The 22,551-nt window shown below is 37.4% G+C and overlaps 1 protein-coding gene across 1 annotated transcript in view; it reads right to left on the reverse strand.

Moving 5' to 3' along the window:
- The window catches only part of r (carbamoyl-phosphate synthetase 2, aspartate transcarbamylase, and dihydroorotase rudimentary), a 228,192-nt gene that overhangs the window by 12,476 nt on the left and 193,165 nt on the right, over positions 1–22,551 (reverse strand). The window contains exons 25-30 of the mRNA XM_083130942.1: positions 18,633–18,804; positions 13,559–13,671; positions 10,560–10,775; positions 9,233–9,419; positions 4,250–4,563; positions 2,007–2,148 (exon numbers count right to left, since the gene is read on the reverse strand). Of these exons, the coding sequence (XP_082987068.1) occupies positions 2,007–2,148; positions 4,250–4,563; positions 9,233–9,419; positions 10,560–10,775; positions 13,559–13,671; positions 18,633–18,804 (1,144 nt within the window). The remainder of the gene's footprint in view (positions 1–2,006; positions 2,149–4,249; positions 4,564–9,232; positions 9,420–10,559; positions 10,776–13,558; positions 13,672–18,632; positions 18,805–22,551) is intronic.

Consider the following 22,551-nt stretch of genomic DNA (forward strand, 5'->3'; position numbering starts at 1 on the left):
GCAGGAGGATGGCTGTGGGCTAATTAATAAACTTATGGATTTCAGTATATTGCCCAAAGAACGTGCTTACATGTGACAGCGACAATCACGATGTAGAAGAACTGATTTGATTACAGGTAAATTTGGCAACATTACATCAATCATAAAATTGCAGGATACGAAAATGGCGTCTTCGATGATGAAGAACGTTTGCCGTTAAAGTGCTACGAAAATAATATTTTTTATCGGTTCGTAATCACAATTACCGCAAAACCATTCAGGAATAGCCCCACTGAGCATTCTCGGTAAGGTTAGGTTAAGTTAGGTTAGGCAAGGCAAACATAGTTAAAATTTGGGCTCGAAAAAACATGCACGGGTAGCCCAACAAACCATTGACGGATAGCCCCACGAACCATTCAGGTACGGTTAGGTTAAGTTAGGATAGGCAAATGTAAATTCGCGCCTTCATTAATTGTGGAAGCACCGAGCAGAAAGATTTGGTAAGTAAATGTGTATATTTTATCTTCTGTTTTGCATGCTCATGAGGTGATGATTTTTTTAGTCGCCTTACTTGGCGTAGGGACATTTGGTCAGTTGTAGGGACATTTTGACTACGTCTGTAGGGACATTGCCGAAAAATGGTTAGCAACACTGTCGGCTACCAGACGTCAGTGTACGTTCATGTTCACTTCTGTTTGCGTTTATCAGTACGCGTGTTGCGTATACTGTGTTATTGTAATGTGCTACTCATGGCCAGTGCTTTATTGTGTGTTAATTGTTATTCATTCATTACTTATGTCGTTAAACAAATATAGTCTTGAACAGAGAGTTTTTATGTACGATAATTACGTGAAAACGAATTCTTGCAGAAAAGTGGTCAGGGAATTACGATAGACAGGATCTCTTGAACCTAAGAAACGTGTTGTATTGCTGTTGAAGGAGGTCATTTTCAACATCTCTTATAACACAGGAGGTTAGAGATCATCATTATTATTACTTTTAAATATCATTTTACGCTTTCGGTTTGCTTTATGCGCCGGGATGCTGTCTTCCCTTTCTGACAACTGAGGATTAAGTAGCGATGTCTAATCTAAGATTTTCTGTCAGAAATAAGGTGCCAGAAATATTTGTATTTGGGAGGACACCTTTTCCAGCATCCTTGCGACAAGGTACGTGCTTATTTCAATTGTAATTGTAACTGTAATTGTGAAAAGTGGAAACATTACAAAACAAGCGGTTTCTGTTACGGACTTCCTGAACGCAATTTGCCGGGACCTGTTGCATGAAGAGTCCGACGAACGGCTGACACGCTGGCGGTGAACGACTGAAATAACCTCCCTGTATATTCTACATTTGGATGTGATTTAGCCAGATGCTGATTTTGAAAACTGAAGATCAGGATTGTAGAAAACCTGCATGAAGAAATTTACTCTCAAGTAGATCTCTTGCATGCACAAAATATATGATAAAGATGTTGTTCTAACTACTGTATAGGTTTTTTGCTTGATATATCAATATATTTTGCATAAAAATTACTCCACTGCGAGATGGATTAACAGAATTGGTTGACCACGGCGTTGGCTTCTCTCCATTTACTCTCGCTGTCCCTTACTTACTTTCACTTTTGGGTATTACCACCCAGCAAGCACAGGGAGCACTTTTGTTTTTTTAAATGGTGAAAAATATATTGAAATTAACTTTCTTGTTGCAGTTATGATGGAAAATTCACATAGTAACATTTTGAAGATTTAATCCAGTTATGACTGCCAATTTGTATGTTAAATATCGCATCGAGGTTCCAAAGGAGATTTTTTACCTTATACTCGATCAAAATGTTAAGCTCTGCTTTAAATAATTTCTACATGTCCCATTAGTTAAATAGACATTTACGAAATGGCCCAGAGAGAAAATATAAAAGCTAATTACATAACCCACCTACATATATTATTTACCAAAAATAACTAAATATCAACTTGTTAACTGCCTGTAAAGAAAAATAAACATAATGGAAAGTGGTTGACGAGTACCTTCTAAAGTCTCTCCCTTCTTGACAGAAGAGCTCGATTCGTCCATGTAGATGACTCTTCCCCCCAGCCTCTGCATGGCGGCCGAGAAGCTGCAACTTGTGCGGGTGCTCACTTCGTAAAATATGGAGGCCATGACCTTGTTCTGAAAGCAAGTCACATCGTTAACGAGTCAAAAACATGGAATAAATAATTGTGAACAACACAAAACACTAATGCTATACGCTGTGCATTGACATGAAGAGAGAGAGTGGATTTGGAGGCAGGGATCCACACAGTCTCAATCTTGGCCATAACAGGAGTGATGTGATTAGCACTGTGTTCCAGCCTCCTCCTCCTCCCCCCCCCTGCCCCCTCTCCAATCCACATTATGCAAGGAAAAATTCCTACCATTAAATAACCCATCCCAGGAACTGAACCTCTTATCACTTGGACCAGCATGGCTCCACTAAATACGAAGGTAAAACAAAAGTTTGTTTTTTAAATCTGTTTACAAACTGCAACTTATTACTTTTCAACATGTTCCATTGTTATGAACCTAATTTTTTTGGAGTAAAAAAAAAACAGGGTGTCCCATGTAACTTGACAAATTGAAATATCACAAGAAATATGCATCGAACGAAAAATGTTTATCATATATCTTCCTGTATTGTACCTTATTTCATTTGTATTTGTTACAGAGTCTGAAGAAGATTGCTAGAAGGTTGAAACGTGACGTTTGGTTTATGTTTTAAAATAAAATAAATTCTGCCTTGGTCAGCATATTGGATTTTTAGAAGGGAAAAGTTTATTTTGTGCAATAAGTGTAGCCTCCGTAGCCGAGCGGGTTAAGGCGTTCACTCGTCTTGAGATCGTTCGCTGCGGGACGGCGTAGGTTCGAATCCGGCTCTGGTCGGAATTTATTCGGCCTAGGTATAGGGCCGGTGGCAACCCACCATCGTGAGGAAATTGGGGAGCTCCGAATGAGTGAGCGGTAACCCGGTCGAGAAGACCTACAACGGCTGGGGGTTCGTCGGGCTGACCACCCGTCACCCCAATACTGGTCTAAGATCTCCACGCTATAACAGGTGACGGAGGAACAGTGTGGGAGGGAGACCAGCAGTCGGTAGGTAAGCCAAGGCTCTCAAGGGCTGTTGCGCTGTGGGTTATTAAGTGTAGTTTGTAAATAAAATTTAGTGTTATATTCACCATTTTAACATCAAAATTTCATTTTATATACTGATTTTGATCCCATAATGTACCGAAATCTTATTTTTCATTCACTATAAATAAGTGGCTCTAGACATTCTTAATTTTTTTGAAACAAATATTTCGAGATTAAAAAAAAAACTAACCTTGTAATATTATCTACTAATAAACATTGTTGGTTGTCAAATCTGCATTTTGGTTCATGATCAGAACAGGTGATCAAGTTATGAGAACTGGCATCAATATCAGAAAGAATTAGCACGAGTATTGATACTAATTACAGCAAAAAATGACATACATGTGGACATAAAAGAAAATTTCTGCAAGTAATCATTGCCTTCAAGCTTTTCACGAAATGTTTAGTGCCAGATACCTGAGTAAAGCACTAAAAGTGAAGGTATATAAAACAATTATCAGACCCATCGTACTATGGCTGTGAATTGTGGACAATGACTGAAAAAATGGAATCCATACTGATGACTTGGGACAGAAAGATTTTGCTTACAATATATGGACCAAAATGTGACCATGGCACATGGAGAATAAGGAATAATTTGGAGTTACAGAATTTGTACAAATCACCGGATATCGTAATAAAGATAAAAGTCAGTAGATTGGAATGTTATCAGAATGGAAGATCACAGGATACCTAAAAGAGCATTAAAACCAGGAGAAAGTCTAGCTGTAGGAAGACCAACTGTAAACTGTAGGGTGTACGAGCATGAAGAAAGAAGTCACTTGACAGAAGAGAATGGTCGACAGTTCTGAGGGAGGCTAAGGCTAAACTAAAAGGTCTGTAATGCCACAGAAGAAGAAGAAGAAGAAGATTGATACTAATTTGGGTCAACTCACCTACCACGAATTTTAGGGCAATTTCATTACTCTACAAACATTTTGATCATTTTATTGTAACACTGCACATGATTTGCCTATTTCATGAACATTAGGGAACACAACATTTTTGCATGGGACCATGAAATAAGTATAATAATTAAAAATAAAAAAAGGCTGAGACAAAAGCAATAACTAAAACAAGAAAACAGAGGCATGATACTCACCCTCAAAATATGATCCAGTGGCCTCTCCTTGTGAACGCCCACCTTGAAAATCTGAGCAAGGTTGAATATTTCGTTCAGCTGGTCCTTGGAGAACATGTCGACCGTAAGTATGTGCTGTCCCACCAAGCCGTGCATGAGGGATGAAGACGAAACTGCAGGCAGGGCAGCCAAAGGCGTGATGCTGGGAATGCTCTCCACCAATGGGGCTAGTGAACTTACGATGAACGGCACGGGAGAGACTGACGTCACAACCTGAAGGGGATGCTTTCCATGGTCCTTCTCAGTAGCTAGATCGCCAGTTGTCTGAAGCAAGCCTGTAGTTGTTATCAGAAAAGTGTATGAAAGAAAAAGCATTTAAACAATATATTAGGGCCAGAGGCGCAACCACGAATTTTTGTCAGGGGGGGGGGGGGGGTGGCAAGTGCCAGGATAAACGTACCAATTATAATAATAAAACATTATTATTATTATCACTAGTGGTAGCAGTAGTGGTAATATCAAAGACGTTATTATCCTCATAAATTATGCAAAAAGTGGGTAGAAGTCAAAGCTAAAGCATTTGTTTGGAACAAACGATTTGAAATATTTTTTCAACACGTTCAGTTTCACATTAGCTAATAATGGAAAACAAGCACACAAACTGTAATTTTGAATCGCAGAAAATGAATGATAAATGGATTCCGAAAATTATTTTTGCACATATAACATATATAACTTTCATGTACAAGATATGTTTTACACATATGCAACATGGAGCAACATAAAATAAGAAAATACATATGCAACATGCTAACACTAAATTGTGTACGTATTCCAAGTTTATTCAATACATATGTAGAACACATATTATTTAAATACGTTACAGAAAATTTTTAGATCCAATTTTTGCAACTGAAAACAATATTGATTTAATAGGGTGCAAACAGTGGCGGAGCGTGACCTTTCCAACAGTGTAAGCCTAGCATGACGAAGGCTATTTCCCGTTGTGCTTATTTTTAGGGTGACATGGTTTTTATCCACACACATCGCCCCCCGCCCCCCCCCCCCCCCAATTTTTCAGAACACTTCCCTGGAATTTTTCACCAAATTAAAAATTCTGGATATCTGATAATTAAGTCAGTGTTATTCCTATCACAATGAGTAACGTAACGATAAAAAATATGCAAAGTTAGATAAAATTAATAATAATAATAAATAAACGAAAACAGAAGGAAACAGAAAAATGCTGAATACTTTTTACAACCGCATAACCAAGTATCAGCTCCGTATCATTAATCGCAAAATCGGCACACTTTATTTTTCGTTTCTGTTACTATGTCTGCTAGAGAAGGAAGGGGTGGGCCTACCTATATCCACAAGTTTCTTCTTGGCAGCAAAATCCTTGCTGGACAACGGCGTCTTCAACAAGTTCTCCACCCCACCGCACAATCACACTCATTTTATTCCATAATGCACTTCACTACTGTATTACACCACAGCACAGGGACGACAGTCCGCTTTTCAATAGATGGAATTCGCAAAAGCAATATCTCGAGACTTTAACAAACACACAGCAAGAAGGGGAAAACAAAAAGAAACCAGATCCAAAATCGGTCACTGCTCAAAGCAGTGATCTTTCGGACTGTGAGGGGAATATCCCTTTCGGATATAAATAAATTCCCTCTCTTGCCTTAAAATTCCCTATATTTAGTAAGAAAAAAAAATACAATATAAAATATAAAAGAAATGCTCACAAATTGGAGGGATATATCCAGAAATTTCTATCAAAGGACATGTAAGTGTTTTCTTACGATAGTGTAAAAGCAAATCTAGCACCTAAAAGATCAGAAACAGGCTTTTCGTACGTTGTTCGAAGGGTGTTTGAATCACGGACTATGTAATTAATAATATTTGGTTCACATTTGACATGAAATTTGTAAAATTGGTTCAATCTTCAGTTTTCATTAACATTTATTTATTTATTTACTTATTTATTTCACTTTTTAGCTCAATTATTACCAGCTGAGTTCATACATAAACGGAAAACAGAGTCTTAATATGTCTAATGTTTATGCTCTCCTACAAGCGAAAAACAGAAACAACAAGAATTTAGCACATCAATCTGTATCTAGTTTTTACGTATCCCGCTCATTTCTAGGTTTCTCCTTTTTCCCCTTCCTGTTAGTTTTTTGCTTCAGAATTCCCTGTTCCTGGGAAAAAAAACCTCCTTGAAGCACCACCGGCTCAAATTTCCTTTGCAGTCAACCATTCATACCCGACAACGCTGGAGCCCCTCCTCTTGCAGGACCTGTGTCTCGCTGCCGCGTATTCAGTGAAGCCAACCCAAGCATAATGGTGCTAAATCTCGCACAAGTTTAAAAAGTCGTTTGTAAGTTGGAGATATAAATAAAACAACAGGGCCACTTTTCGTTGTAGTTGAATTTTCTCAAACTTTTCACATAACGTGGAACCCATGTCGTTGGTTGAACCATTCAAATTTATATTTGTTTTTGTTATAAATTAAATATTTATAATATGAAAATCCCAGAACAATTTAGTAGTATGTAGCATAATTTCGGAGTTTAAACGACACCATGGATGTCCAGAAGGGGCAAGGGGAGGAGGCACTTCCTGAAAAATGAATGTCAACCATTTTCGCACATATAATTTCATTTCAGTCACATCAAATTGTTAATTATTGTAAGGGCGTTGCAGAAAAATGTTAACTTCAAATTGAATTAGTATATTTTGAGAAGGGAAATATACCTAGTTTACCCCAACCCCTGAAAAAATACTTTGCTTAATCCTCCCTGGTGGAAAGAAATACTGCGGACGTCCATGAACAACACTTTTTCTAAACATGAGGTTTGCAACGCTGCTGTAAGCCTCTGCCGTAGGTTTACACACCTAGGGTTTCGACGCGCTCTTCTCCCTATATTCCTTGCTGCTCTTCTTCCAGATACGGTGGGCGACGGTAGGCACTGCTCCTTCGCGGTCAGAAATTTGTAAGGCAACATTCAGACGGCTTACAACTTTTCCCAAGCAAAAGGCGGGAGTTCTCATGTGCCATCTGGTGTGAAGTGTTGCAATCTAACGAACAGGATCTCGAAGACTGGTATCAGGCCGAGATGAACTTTGAAGTTTTTACGAATTTTGCCATATAATTACATACATTTTACTAGAATTAATAAAGTGTAAGCCCGGCTTACACGGCTTACATGGACGCTCCGCGCCTGGGTGCAAATAATTTCACGGGGTGCCAAGGCATTCTCTCTTTCATAACGTTTTCTCAATTTGATCATTCGACGCCCATGGTTGACTCCCACTGCCCCCTAGCTACGGCTCTGAACTTGATGAGACAGAAAAATAGGACACGTGAGCAAGAAAATTTTATGAAATGTATTTTTATTTGCATTAAATTTGAAATCTATGGGGACAATTGCTCCTCTGTGCCCCCCTGCAGGTGCCCTTGGCTGTTAATGTTTGTTCCTCTCCCTTTGCCCCACCCTAGAATTGACTTCCATTGAAGGTTGGGGGGGGGGGGACAATGCCCCCTGTGGTTGCACCACTGATTAGTGCTGGACCAATATGAAATTTTGGCAAATACCGATAAAGCACAGACATAAAATTTACTGATAACCAATATTCTACCAATCCCATATAAAATTTCAAATGGTTCATTGACCTCCTTAATAAATGTATGTTACCAGGTGAACTGCAATAGAATAGATATGCAATAGAAGTTGCATATTTATACATTCACTTTTAAAAAGTATGGAATGAAGATTATCTATGTATGTCCAAAATGGCACAATATTGCCCTAAATTGTAAGATATTTATAGATATATTGGTAATCTCACCAATAAACTGATACATGGATATGAATATATCAGTTGATACTGATAGAGTACCGATTAATATGTCACATCCCTACAATATATAGATAGACAGACATTGAAATAGATAGAGATAGAAATAAAATTAGAGAGCACATATAGAGCTTCACTTAAAAATAAGTTTAGTACAAATATATTTTTTTTAAATTCTATATGAATTCGCATAATACTGGTTGTTGGTATTCGTAAAAAAAATTCACACTGGTTTACCTACTCTCCCATTACTGTAGAGATCAATTGAAAATTGATGTACAAAACCTAGATATATGGTGACATGTATCCACTAATTCTATTCTAGAGAAGACCCTAGATGTGATGGATTGATTGATCTGCTTTATTTTACTTCGTTTCTTGTGCCACTCTTGGCTAATTTGCGAAAATGGGGATGAGTGATGATATGATGAAATTGATGAATACACACTCACAAAAATCCATGCCCAGGGTGGGATTCGAACCTGGGACCCCTGGCATCGTAGCACGATGTGCTAACCACTCTGCCACAGGGGCTACTAGATGCTTTGGGTAAAAATTCAGATGCTTTTGTTTTATGATCACTTCAGCTATTGGCAATTTATTTTATATATATATGTAATTTTAAGTTACGACAATTACAACCTTTTGAGTTTATTTTAAGATGTATCCCTTGGTGGTATTACACACATTCTGGCGACATTTGATCTCCATCCCAGTGGCTATCACATGTTAGGAATGTGTAGCCACATCTCAAGTGTTTTTGAACTGCTTAAAATATGTGAATTCTACATGGATTTAGTGGGCCTCACAGATGGCATAGTGGTAGCATTGTTGCCTTGTAATAAAGGTGAGGTTCGGATCGCACTTTGAACTGAAGGTCACACCCCAATTAGCCTATCTGTGCATAAAGTGGAGCCATAACATCGATATTTGTTATGCGATAAGCATACAGAGTGAAGTGACACAGTTTTGAAGGGAATCGAGTGCACACCTACAGGGAGATGTAACATGGGTATTTGTCACGCAAGAAATATGAAAAAAGCATAATGAATGTGTAATTTTTAGGTATATTTGGTAGAAAAGTGTGCTAAAAATATTTGGGGAAAAATAACACCGAAAAATCAAGGTCCATACCAATAACATCCACATCTCCATCAAGTTTATCCATGTCACGCAGTTCCCTCGGTGAGATGGAGCCTTCCATTCCAGATGGGGGTCTGCTGATGTCTGTGCCAGTGTGCACTTGAAGCTGTGTGAACTGTACCTGCTTCTTCATTTGCAAGTCTCTCACGTCTTGTCCAAAGCCAGGGGAAACAAGGATCTGAAGGAAATTAAGTTCAAATTGAATTATGAGCTATAATTCTGTAACTAACATAAAATTATTGAAAAGTAAGTGAAAATTCGACTGAGAGTCGACCAGGAACAAACCTGGTTCTTTGGAATTACAAACCACTCTACCACTGAGCTACCAAGCATTATGAATGATTAATTTGGTTTATTTTGCTTCGCCTTTCTGCCACTTATGGGTTAGCCCCAAAGATGAGAATGAGTGATGATATGATGACATTGATGAAGGGACACTCACAAAGAATTCATGTCCAGATGGGGATTCAAACCCAGGATCCTGGAATCACATTGCACAGTGATAACCACTCCACGATGGAGGTCAGCTGGTTCTAAGCATTATTGTTCAAGTTTCTGAAGGCTATCTTTAGACTTGACACAACTAGTGCCATCTAGATATTAGTTAGTATATCCTCCTGGGTGGTGTAGTGGTAACACTGTCACCTTGTAATCAAGGGGTCCCAGGTTCATTAGTCAGTGGAGGTCCGTAGTGGTTCGGATACTACTTTAAACTCTAGGTCCAGTCCCAATTAGACTATCTGTGCATGAAGTCCACTTAGATAGGATAATTGGGACTGGACCTAGTGTTTAAAGTAGGATCCGAACCACTATGGATCTCCACTGACTTGTAACAATAATCAACAATAGATATTAGTGAGGCTAGATAGAGACTGGCATAGTTAGCTCAATGGCAGAGCATTGGCACAGAATGCCAAGGATGCAGGCATGATCCCTGGTCAAGTTTTAAATTTTCCACTATCTTTTCAGAAAATTAAAAGACAAATTCAGTTGAATCATCTACTTATTTCAAAATGCACGGGTAGGATTGTGGGTGGGGTTGTTGCCCACACAAAACTACTGTATATTCAGTAAACAGTACGTTTAGGACTAAAAATGTTTACTTTCGTACACAATATGCAAGGATTAAAATACTGAAGATTCATCAGCAAAAGCTAAATAAATTTGACAAAATGACATAAAAAACATGTGTCATGCGAGTTCCAAAAACATTAAAATTCCTCCGTTTCAGAAGAAAACAAGCCTACTTTGATATATTATTAACACAGACAAATCTAAAATATATGAGCATAAAAATAAATTGTGCGTTATGTTTTACCTGATTGTCGACGTATGCTACCTCGCCTCGCAGAACAACCCTGTGCACGGACCCTTTCACCTTCCTCCCAGCAAAGGGGGTCCATTTTGATTTGCTGAAGGGCATTGCATCTGGAATAATCCACTCCTCATCGAGATCAATTTCAATGTAGGTGTTGTGCTGTTCAGGAAGGTTGAATATGCGCTTTGGATTTCTATGAAACTTGTCCACCAGATCCTGCAAAGAAAAATGCAGTAAGTACGTAATACTTAACAACTGACTGCATTTAGAGAAACAGCTCTTGCTATTAATATTTTTATCACAGGTAACAATATCGTAACTTTACAAAAATACGTTTTCTAAAAAAAATTCATTACACTAATTCCCAAGATGCTGTCGTTTTCACACAATCACAGCTTATAATTTTTTCTCTCTATAAAAATGCAGGACTACTGTTAGATCTAGGGCTATCCGATACCAATGCCATCAAATTCTGGCATTTTGATCTATCACTAGGTTTGCAAAAATGCCTTGTGACGCTTTCACGGAGTCTAGTTATCCTGGTAGTTATGCAAAATTCAAAGTTTCCATTGATTTTGTACCAATATTATGCAAGAAAATTATTTTGTGATTACATAATAGATATTTTAATATTCTGATACAATTCTTGAATATAGTGAAGCAAAACTCTGGTACATTGATACTTATAATTAGAGTGCAATACTAGCCACTAATATTAAACAATATTTTGAACAACTTTAATTGTTACAATTTTCAAGCATCAGCATTGATAGGAATTGATAAAGAGTATCGGTATTGGTTCAAAGTGCTATCAATTCAGTCTACTCTAGACATATACTTTTCAAATATTTCTCGATTTTCAATCATCCACCTGTCATGGATGGCTACAACACGTAAGATGCAAGAGAAAAATTAATGACAATAGTCATGGACAATTTGCTGAGCAATCCTACTGTACTATTGCTAGTGTAGGAGTTATCAGTAGACCTCGGATTTTAGGTTTTTAACCTTTTTTTTGCTTTGCAGGTAAATAAGAAGTAACAAGTTATATCAACGTTTCATTAAAAAACTAAACAATTGACAAAGTTTTATAGTGCCTAAAATAACCTATTTTGCTTGTTAGAACCTGTTTTAGGTTTATGTGCCTAAATTAAACCTCTTTTTAGGTTTTTATATTTTCTTTAGGTTTTACAGGATTTTTATATCTCACAGGTATTTACTAGGTTTGGCGGTGAAACAATTCAGTGACTGGCATGTTTGAAACATGTTTTTTGTCGATTTCCCTCCCTCCAAGTATATGACCTTTATCAAAGCATTAAACAAAACAAAAAATGTCTGACGTCACTGTTATCTGCAGGTAACAGTGATGTCAGAAATAGGACAGTTCCCCCATACTTTTTACCCCTGCACTATACACTCTTAATTCTAAGCCTTGCCTACTAAGATAAAGTAAGCTGTCTTTGCCCCCCCTCCCCTTCCCCATTCTCAGTTTTGGCACCCAATAGTCTCTACTGCCTGCACAGTCTCAAGTGCAAACTTCTGATCTGTCCGGCCTTGCCCACTCTCTTGTCAGTTTGGTCCTTCTTGGGATTCACGCCTTGCAAAGAAATGTTTCAGCATTCAAATTTGCACTACTGACTATGGTTCTGTTGAAAGATAATTTTCAGCACATGAAATGATCCTCACAGACAAAAGGCGGAGTTTGAGTGTGGGTAACGCAAAGATTCATGGTGGTCACTAGTATAATTCCTGGTTTTCAAGGGGAACTTTCCAAAACTTCAAGGATACAAGCAGATGTTTTCTCTATTCCAACCTTACGTATTGCCAACTCTCACCCTACCCTTCCACACACAAAAATATTGACAATATAAAGGGTTTGTATGATTCCAATGTACACAAAAATTTACCTAATCAACTTCAAGATATATTATTTTGTAATAATCTTCCGTCTGTCAAATAGATTGTTCTGTAAAAGACACTAAGAAAGTAAACAGATTGAGAAAATTTAGTTTTATTTTCCATGTAGCTTTCTTTTTCTTCCTAAAAAGAAGCTAAACTGAGAGAAACTTGCCTCAGGGCATTTATAAACATGTATAAATTTAATGGGATTTGGATTAATAAAAGTTGCAATTTTTCACATCTACAGAGAAAAAATTCGAATAGAAAAAACATCCGCTTGTACTTTTATATCATGTTTTGTCAAAATTCATGAATAATTTCCAGAGCCAATAATTCACGCATAATTTCCGGAGCCAATAATTCATGTGTAATTCCCAGAATTCGAGGAATTCCAAGTGAATAGCCACCCTGATATTGTGCAGCAACTTACACATACGTAATTCATTTTTCAAATGAACAAGTAACATTTTCTAACAGCACAACTACAGTATTATAATAATTTGTAGATAATTTTGAAAATTATATAAAGAAATGAAAATTTGTTTAGAAAATTAATATTTGGTTATTACGGTTCTTGTGAAATTTTGTTTTTAATGATTGTATCTAATCAGTATTTTTCAAAAATTTTGTATCAAATTAAGTCTTTTTGAAACTCATTTCAGGATTTTTGGAAACTATTTTTGGATTTTTAGAGCCTATTTTAGGAACCTACAAACACAGTTTTTAGAACCTAAAAATCCGAGGTCTAGTTATCAGTGACTTTGCTGACATTTTGTTTCAGTTCTTGAACCCTTTACACTGCAAACAACACAGTAAAACCTGGTAATATTTATACATCCCCTCTACCTCACCTGAAAAAAAAAAATGTACAAAAACAGAGGTTTTTTAATGATATTGCAAACGAATCTATGACTGGATACTACTTTTAAGTATTGTGGTGGAAAAATACAAGTTGGGCTAGAAATCTACCTTGAAAGATTTGTAGGATTCTTATGTTAAAACAAGAGCAGTTCCAAAGGATGTGACATAAGAGTTGAAAGACTTTTCCTTCAGGTTGTAATAATGCGTATTATTCAATTGCACTTTCCATTCACACTTACCTCAAGTGTAAGCTTTCCCTCATTCACGGCTGTCAGCAACAAGGGCACGACAGTCTCGAGGCCAGGAAATCCCGGAAGGGAGTCACACAGCTTCTCCTCCAGTGTATGTGGAGCTGAAAATAAAGATTTTTCTGTAAGGACTACCATTGGAAGACTGAGTAACAGACTGATCAACAAGACTACTCACCTTGGCTTGTTGTAAGGTTGTTATCCTATATTTCTCCAAGTTCACTTTGTTTCTTCAGGGATATGTTTTCAAAACAGGAGCACTTATATAGTGGAGACAGCAGCATTAACCCTTAAACAGAAACATCGGTCTGCGAGACCTTTAGTGTTTTGTAGTTCTACAGTGTGGCAACACTGATTGAGCTGTCTCTCCCCCCTCCACAGTACCTTATCATCAACCACTTGCCTACACTCTGCACATGTTACTGCTCAGTTTGTGACTGTTTGTTACGAGAGACTTATTGTTGTTTGAAAACATGCAGGTCTAACAGACTGGGTGTTTCGCATTACGTATTCAATGCCAAGGTTGGAAGTGATTTACATAATATGAGGGCTATTTTTTTTATCAAGGTCCGATCGGTCGTGAAATAAAAACCACATTGAAAATCCGATGAAGCTGTGCGCGGATGTGTTACGCAGTGTGTCTATTATGCTCGTTGATAGTCTCACGTCGCACGTGTCAGTTTGGAGCCTGCAGTGAGCACAGAAACATGCCTAGAACATTAGAGTCGCACGCCAAGTGTGAAGTGCATGCAGCTATTCGATTTCTTCATGCTGAGGGGTGCAATACAGCCAAAATTCATCGACGAGTGCAGTGTACGGTGAAACATTCATGAGTGACAGCAAAGTGCAGCAATGGTGCAGGAACTTTGAAGCAGGACGTACAGACGTTCATGATGCAGGCGGTCAGGGAAGGAAGTGCCAACCGATGATCTTGTTCAGCGAGTGGATCAGGCAATTCGAGAAAATCGTCTGTTCACAATTTCAGTGTTGAGTGAGTCCTTTCCCGAAATTTCAAGGTCAGCTCTCTATACCATCGTGAGTGAGAGACTTCAGTACCACAAACTCTGTGCGAGATGGATTCCCGACCAGCACAGAAGACAGCGATTGGGTGTTGCCTTAACGTTTCTTCAGCGCTACCATGATGAGGAAGAGAATTTTGTGAACAATATTGTCACAGAGGACGAGACATGGGTCCATTTCGAAAATGAAGAAAAAAGAGCAATCCAAACAGTGGATGCATTCCCTTTCCCCGAGTAAACCAAAGAAGTGCAAGCGAACCTTCTCCATCAGAAAGTGTATGGCTACTGTGTTCTGGGGCAGAAAAGGACCATCACTGCAGCCTCATACAGCGTGGTGCTTCAATGTCTACGAAGGGCAATTCAGAATAAGCGAAGAGGAATGTTGTCATCAGGCATTGACTATCTTCATGACAATGCTCGGCCGCACACTGCAGCTGCAACACAGATGCTCCTGCAGCGTTTTCGATGGGAGGTGTTTGATCACCCACCTTACAGCCTGGACTTGGCTCCCTCAGATTTTCATATCTTTACGCACATGAAACTCTGGCTAGGAGGACAGCATTTTGGCACAGACAACGAGCTGCAGACCAGCATAGAAAATTGGCTGAAAGCACAGGCGGCTGCCTTCTATGACGAGGGTATTGGAAAGTTGGTACCAGGCTACGACAAATGTCTAAATCTGGACGGCGACTATGTAGAGAAGTAGCTGGAAGGTGTAGCTAAATGTTGCAAATAAAAACATTTTTGATTTCACTGTGGTTCTTACTTCGCGACCGATCGGACCTTGAAAAAAAAATAGCCCTCGTACATTTTCTTAGTTTTGTTCCCATGTAATTTTAGTTTTCAATAAATTTGAGTTATTAATCATAATTTTGCCCTTTTATTGTCTACAAAAAACTTTAAAAAATGTAATAACAAATATTAAAAAATAAGGTGTGTCAGACCGGATGTTTCTAATTATGAAGTAAAGACGTATGTTTCTGTTTAAGGGTTAAAAGTAAGGCTGAGCCGATACAACTTGGAACTAAGTTGGCCAAATCCAAATAAAATTTTATCTTAGTATTGGGTAATTTTCTATCTGGATTTCAAATATCCAGATATCGAATAATCTGATATCTATTATCCAGATATCCAAATTGTCTGCATTATCTGGAAATTTTGATTATCTGATATTTGGATATTCAGATTAAGCAGATTCGGATTATCCCAAATGTCCAGATATCCGAATGTGTCCATTATCTAGAGTTTTATCATTTATACTTTTTACGGGCTACCCACATATTCTTCTATTCATCATGTTTGTATTTCACTGTGCAGATTTTCTACAAATCCTTAATCAAATCTGAATTTGGATATCTGAATTATCCATTACATCCATTTTGGATATCGGATAATTTGAAATCCAGATGTCTGTTATTGGATTTTGTGGCCATCCTCACTTTGAACCAATACCCATACCTAGAGGCACATAATTTTGGTAAATAAAAAAGCATAATTTTGATACAGAAACTGGTAAATGAAATAAAATTTCTGTGTTATAGTGGTGAAAATCTGATGAAAAGTGGTATATAAAAAGACATTTTGGTTTTTAAAATTATGAATATAATCCTAAATTTGATTTAAAAACTACACTTATTACACAAAATTAACATTTCACTTCTAATAGCACATTTTTGTAGTTATCAGAGTATTAAATTTATTTCTGTGTAAAGGAATCAATTTTTGCTTCTCCAATATTAACAGCAGAATTAATCAATTTTCTGTGAATTGCATAACTCACAGTATAATTCAGACCTTAGAAGGTGTTGGGTTGGTAAATAAACCCTATTTTGTGTTAAGAGTTTATTTTGCATTTTGTAGTTCATTTCGCATTATTTCGTGACAATACATGATAGCAAAATGCATCTCACACCTTTCAAAAACATGAAAAATTAACACTAAAATGTGTTTTTTGACATTTCGTTTTTTCGTCATAAACGAAATATGCATGCCCTTACCCATACCCAAAGTTTTTCTCTTACCGAATCTTGAAAAAAATTGTAACAATTCAATGCAGTTCCAAATATTGATAAATATTAGTGGGTGAGTATTCCATTTCAATTATAAGCCTTAATTTACTAGTTTGGTTTCAAAATATTCAAGAATTATAATCAGAATATTAAAATAATTGTTATGTGATCACTAAATACAGTTTTTCAACATATTTGAAATAAATGGAATATTCATATTTTGCACAACTTCCGGGATAATTGGACTTCGGAAAAGTGCAAGGCTGTATTTTTGTGGGCCCCGTTAAAGAACAAAATGCCTGGAAAGTATTGACCGGTATCAGTAAAAGATGTAAAATATTAACCTTGATCTTTTACATGTAGTACTACAACTATATTAAACCATATGAATGCTTACGTTTATATTTTGAATGCCTCAAGTGCTCATGTTTTAAAATATCTGATATGGTGAAAATATAGGATTACAACCTTATGATGTGCCAATCTTTAATTAAGGGTATGCAGGATAGAATTTTTTTGTTTCAGACAGGAGAGCCCAATGGTTGGGAAAGGAAACACAGTTCAGGATTTCCTGATATGTTGAAAATTTCAAATTCTACATCCCATGGTAATTTTTTTTACATTTCTGGAATGAAATATGCCACTTCCGATAAATTTCTTATACTTAACAGTTTAGAAAACTTCGAAACATAAGCACTTTTTAATTCATGACCACTTGAAAATTCAAAATTATTTGGGATCCTGAAGACTCAAAAACTTACATCTCAAAGTGGGGTTTGGGAAAGAAATTTTTTCCCTGATTGTAGTACTGACATTTTGGGGCCCTGCACACCTAATATTTGGAGGAAGGGATGATTATTTGACATATCAATGTTATAGCTCTAATCACTATTTATTCAACTTGCATTACTAATCATTAGAGGCACATATTTATGGTAAATAAAAAGGCAAAATTTCAGTACAAAAACTGAGTCAATTTCGGGTTCAAAAGCGGTAAATAAAATAAAATATCGGTGTTATAGCGGTGAAAAAATGGATGAAAAGTGGTATATAAAAAGACATATTGGTTTTAAAATTGTGAAAATAATCCTAAATTTGATTTAAAAACTACACTTATTCCACAGAATTAACATTTCACTTCTAATAGCACATTTATGTAGTTATCAGAGTATTAAGTTTATTTCTGTGTAAAGGAGTCCATTTTTGCTTCTCCAATATTAACAGCAGAATTAATCAATTTTCCGGGAATTGCATAACACTCAGGATAATTCAGACCTCGGAAGGTGTCACGGCGGTGAATAAACCCTGAATTTTGTGTTTAAGAGTTAATTTCGCTTTTTGCAGTTCATTTCGCATTATTTCGTGACAAAATATGGTCACAAAATGCACCTCACACCTTTCAAAAACATGAAAAATTAACACTACAATGTGTTTTTTCAAATTTCGTTTTTTCGTCAAAAACGAAATATGCATGCCCCTACTAATCATTTACTCTCCATTCCTTTGAATGTCTCTAGGTTAATCACAGAGCATCAATGTAACTAAAAAACTAATTATATTTTTGCTTTCCCATTTGGAAGTTCGAGTTTTTACATTGAAAGAAAGAAAATCAAAATTTCACCTGCATGAAATTAAGTTTTCAGCCTTTACTATAAAAATCATAGCATTTATGTTGGAAAATTGAATTAATTTCTAAAGCAGTTTGCTTCAATTTGCACTACCATTTATTATCACTAAAATACTCTACTAAAATAGTTTTGTATTTCTACTGTCTAAAGAATTTAAAGGTATTTTTATTTTATGTAATTTGTTTTGCAGCTTGGGGTTAATAATGGCAATACGTTTGAATCAGGACTAGAAGAAATTGATGAAGAAACGCTTAAAAAGAAACAACACTCCATGTCTAGCTGGGGCTCTAACCCAGAAGGGATGGTGCATTGCACCAAATCAGCAACAATAAACAACCTGTGCAAAGTACTGAAAAATATACCAAAAAATATACCTGCAATCACACCTTAACACTAGCAATATTCTTACCATGATCTGTAGCAAAGCAATCAATCACATGAAGATTGTCCCACAAGGCTCTCTGATCCTCCTCGGTCCCCAGCATGGGACGCACCTGTCCCTTGTGGGGACCCAGTGTCTCCAGGTCCTTCTCGGTGAGGAAGAGGTGGTGAGGGCAAACCTCGCAGGTCACTGGAACTCCCTGGAGAGAAGAGATTCAATTGCTTATCCTGGAATCTGGCTGCAATGCTCCAGTGATTAACATTTGATCAGAGTATTATAAGATTCTACCTCACCGTTTGGAACACACAGGAGATGTACACTCAACAGCAAAAGAAATGGTAAGCAAATTGTCCATCACCATTTTCCTTCAGTCCGTTTTCAACAATATTATGATCATGAATTGTAGTAGCAAAGGAATAAGCAGAGAAAAACATCTGCTTCGCAGCAAGAGAATTCCATTCTTTAAAACAACACAGGATGTAGCATAGGAAAGAATGATAATATTGATGGACAATTATCTTTGCCATTGACTGTACTCAACAGAAACTTTGGCCAAAAATGCAGTCAATTCCACACAGGTAAAACAGCAAGAGCGAAAAATCAGACAAAACTAGGGTTCTGTTTTGGCTGGCTCTGTAGCTCAGTTGGTACAGCAATGGCACAGAATGTCAGAGATTCTAGTTCGAGTCCTGGTCGAGCCTGCATTTTTCACTGATAAATCTACCTATAAAATTTTACTTTTTGAAAATGACAGCAGTAATACAAATGGGTTTAGTTTGTTTTTTGTCATCGAAATTTTGTACGATGTAGCAAAAACTAGACATTTTGGTAGATGTCAGGGAATTACTGATAGGAATGCCACGGTGGCTCAGAAGTCTGTAAACCTTAGGGATAAGGAAGAGAGTAAGGAGGAAAGAAGGAAAATGCATAGGATACTTTATCGTGGTTTTGGTTACCTTGTTGGATATGCAAAGTCCAGCCATCATGGTGTCCTGCTAAAGTTGTCTGTGGTTCAACACCAGGGTAGCACCCACCAAAGTGCCAGAGATGGCCGAGGGTTCACTGACCCCTGGTTAAGAGCCACCTTTTTGTGTATATATATATATGTGTGTAAGTGTGTGTGTGTGTGTGTTTTTCTTTTCTGTCATATCCCCATGTCAAGCCTGTGAAGAAATCCCTACAAACACCTCCCTCTAACTACTATCCACGTCAAAAATAATCAGCCCTTGGTTTGCATGCTTGTAAAAATTGTACTCCATGGGAGGAAAAAAATATATACCTTACTGAAAAGCTTCAAATATCTATTTGTTAATAAACGTTATCTGAAAATTATTCCTCATTGCATTTTCTTATTATAAGGGTTGCCCAAATGAAAGTGAGAGTCTTGGCTTTTTCTGTAATGATTTATTGGTTGGAATATATGAACATACAGGAAGTAAAAATGATCCATGGGTGACATATCCTCTACACATTGTCACCTTGTCTGTTCAAGCAAGTGTTCCAGCGCATCACAAGGGTATGGATACCAGTGGTATAGCATGGGCATTTTGGGTGGGAATGCCAAGTCCGAAGGAAGGATCGGCCCCTTTTTGCTTAATAATTTACTTATGGAATTAGTCGCCACAGGTATTGTTTATTTGCCTGAAGTCAACTGGGTTTTCAATAAAACGATCCATGCATGTTTTAGCTAGAAAATGAGATGCCTCGCTACGCAACAAATGTTTTGAACTCTGGTGTTTTATACCTTTTTTATAATCAAGGAAACCTTTCGGCATGACACAAGTCATTAAAAAAACCTACCTGAATCAGAAGCGCCTCTGAACAACAGTAGACAACATTGTTTTGGATGATCCAACTACTGATTGATTTGGTTTATTTTACTTCGCTTTTCAATCACTTTTGGTTAATAGTGAATATGAGTGATGATATTGATGAAGGGACACTCACAAAGAACACCCGTACTCATGCCAGGATTTGAACCATGGACCTCTGTCGTCTTGGCACGCTGTGCAAAATACTCTGACACAGAGATGGGTGGATGATCCAACTATCGTACACTCTACTGACATAACAGTGCCGATTAATAATTCAGATCACTGTTTATTGCGTCTTGAGAAAGCTGATAAATATTTTAAAATAATTTTGTCCAGAGACCATTCGATGTTAAGAGTTTTCAAATGAATGCTAAACATTTCCATTGACATAATATTAAGTAGTTATATACTAACGAAAAAATAATAATAATAAAAAAGAATAGTTTTGCGAGTTAAGTGGTAGAGCATCCACAGGCTGAACTTCTGCTACGAGGACTTCACCAACTTATTTGACAAAAACTGTGTTGATCTTTTAGTTTATAATGCACATCGCTGTCCGTGCAATAAATTATACAATGCAGTGGTCATTAAGAAATGGCATATTTGAGTTTGGTAGAGTTATGTCAGTCAATATTGTGTATTGTAGCATCACACAGCATGAGCACGAAGAAACAGGTAGGAATTCTGCTTCTGCCATCTGCGTCCAAAGGCAGGAAGGCTCACATGAGCCCCAGAACAAATCACGTGGCTCTCTGCTCCATATGCCGGCATTCAAGAGAGCATTGCGCGCGTGCTGTAGAGATCGAAGCTTTCCCTCCAGATAGGCAGCAAGGAATATAGAGTCCTTTATGCCAAACCTACCAGACATCCAGCCAGGAAAGGCATTGAAAAAAATGCTAGAACGAGTGTTGTTAGTGAAGCGTTGCAAGTGGATCGCGAAAAATAGCTATTATAATGCCATGAAGGTCAAACATATATGATATTAGTAAGGTTTTACTTTACATTTACAGCATTTACACATTTTTGAAATTTTAAATCTGGGAACGCTGGGTGTATGGGTGTAGTATAATGCTACGCCACTGATGGATACCCTGAGCGAAGAACGTCCGTGGTTGACTGCGGAATCAATCTTCAACTGCGTCACGGACCTCAGCATCGTTGACGAACTGGCAGCCTTTAAGATGTGGTAGTCGCAGGGTGAGAGATCGGGGCTGTAGGGAGGATGATCGAGGACTTCATTGCTTACTCAGTTTGTTTAGGGTAGTGCAGTATGTGGTTGAATTGGCAGTCCCACCTGCATCCAGCCAATCCAAAAGCACAGTGTTCAGATGGTGTGGTGAATTTCGACTCCACTAACACCTTCTACCTTCAAAAAGTGAATAACTGCTCGTTGGGCCCATTTGGACCAATCCATGTTGTGAATGTGCTTCTGCACATGTAAACAACACACTGCGCCATCAGACCATACCAGGTATGCATACGATGTATGCTTTCTTACATACAACGCCACCTACCAGAGCAAACACAAAGCTCTGCATAGTTAAGCTATGACACTACGACAAAAGTCTTAGTTTCATTTGGGCAACCCAAAAAAATCACTGAAAGTGTGTTTTTCCTTCCATTTTGCAAGAATAGGGAACTTACCACCATACTGTTCATAATCAATTGTAGATATAATATTGAAATTTTTTGTACTTGAAGTCTGATTATTCTTGCCCCTGTGTGGAAAAATTCAAATCCATATCATCTACACACAATTGAATTCGACTTAGTACATAAAAAATGCACAAAAAAACTAATGAGGTATATTTGACTCTTTTCCTCCCATGAAGTACAATTTTACAAGCACATAAACAGAGGGCTCAATATTTTTGATGCAGATAGTAGATATAGAGTCTTTGCTGGATGCAAAGGAGAGAGAAAAGGTCTTCTCTGTGTTTTTCTTATGTCCATTTTATATACAGAGAACTAATTCACACTGGACATACAGTTTTAAAGTGGCATCAGAATCACAAACATAGGATTCCTTGATTACAAGTTGGTGATGTTACCACAATGTCATTGGGGAAGGCATGAAAGGGTCTTGTGCAACGAAATCATAAAACAAGGTAAAGAAAAGTTTATTTCAACCC

This window comes from Lepisma saccharinum, chromosome 1 (genome assembly GCF_977018435.1).
Source record: "Lepisma saccharinum chromosome 1, izLepSacc3.1, whole genome shotgun sequence".
In the NCBI taxonomy this organism is placed as follows: Eukaryota; Metazoa; Arthropoda; class Insecta; order Zygentoma; family Lepismatidae; genus Lepisma; species Lepisma saccharinum.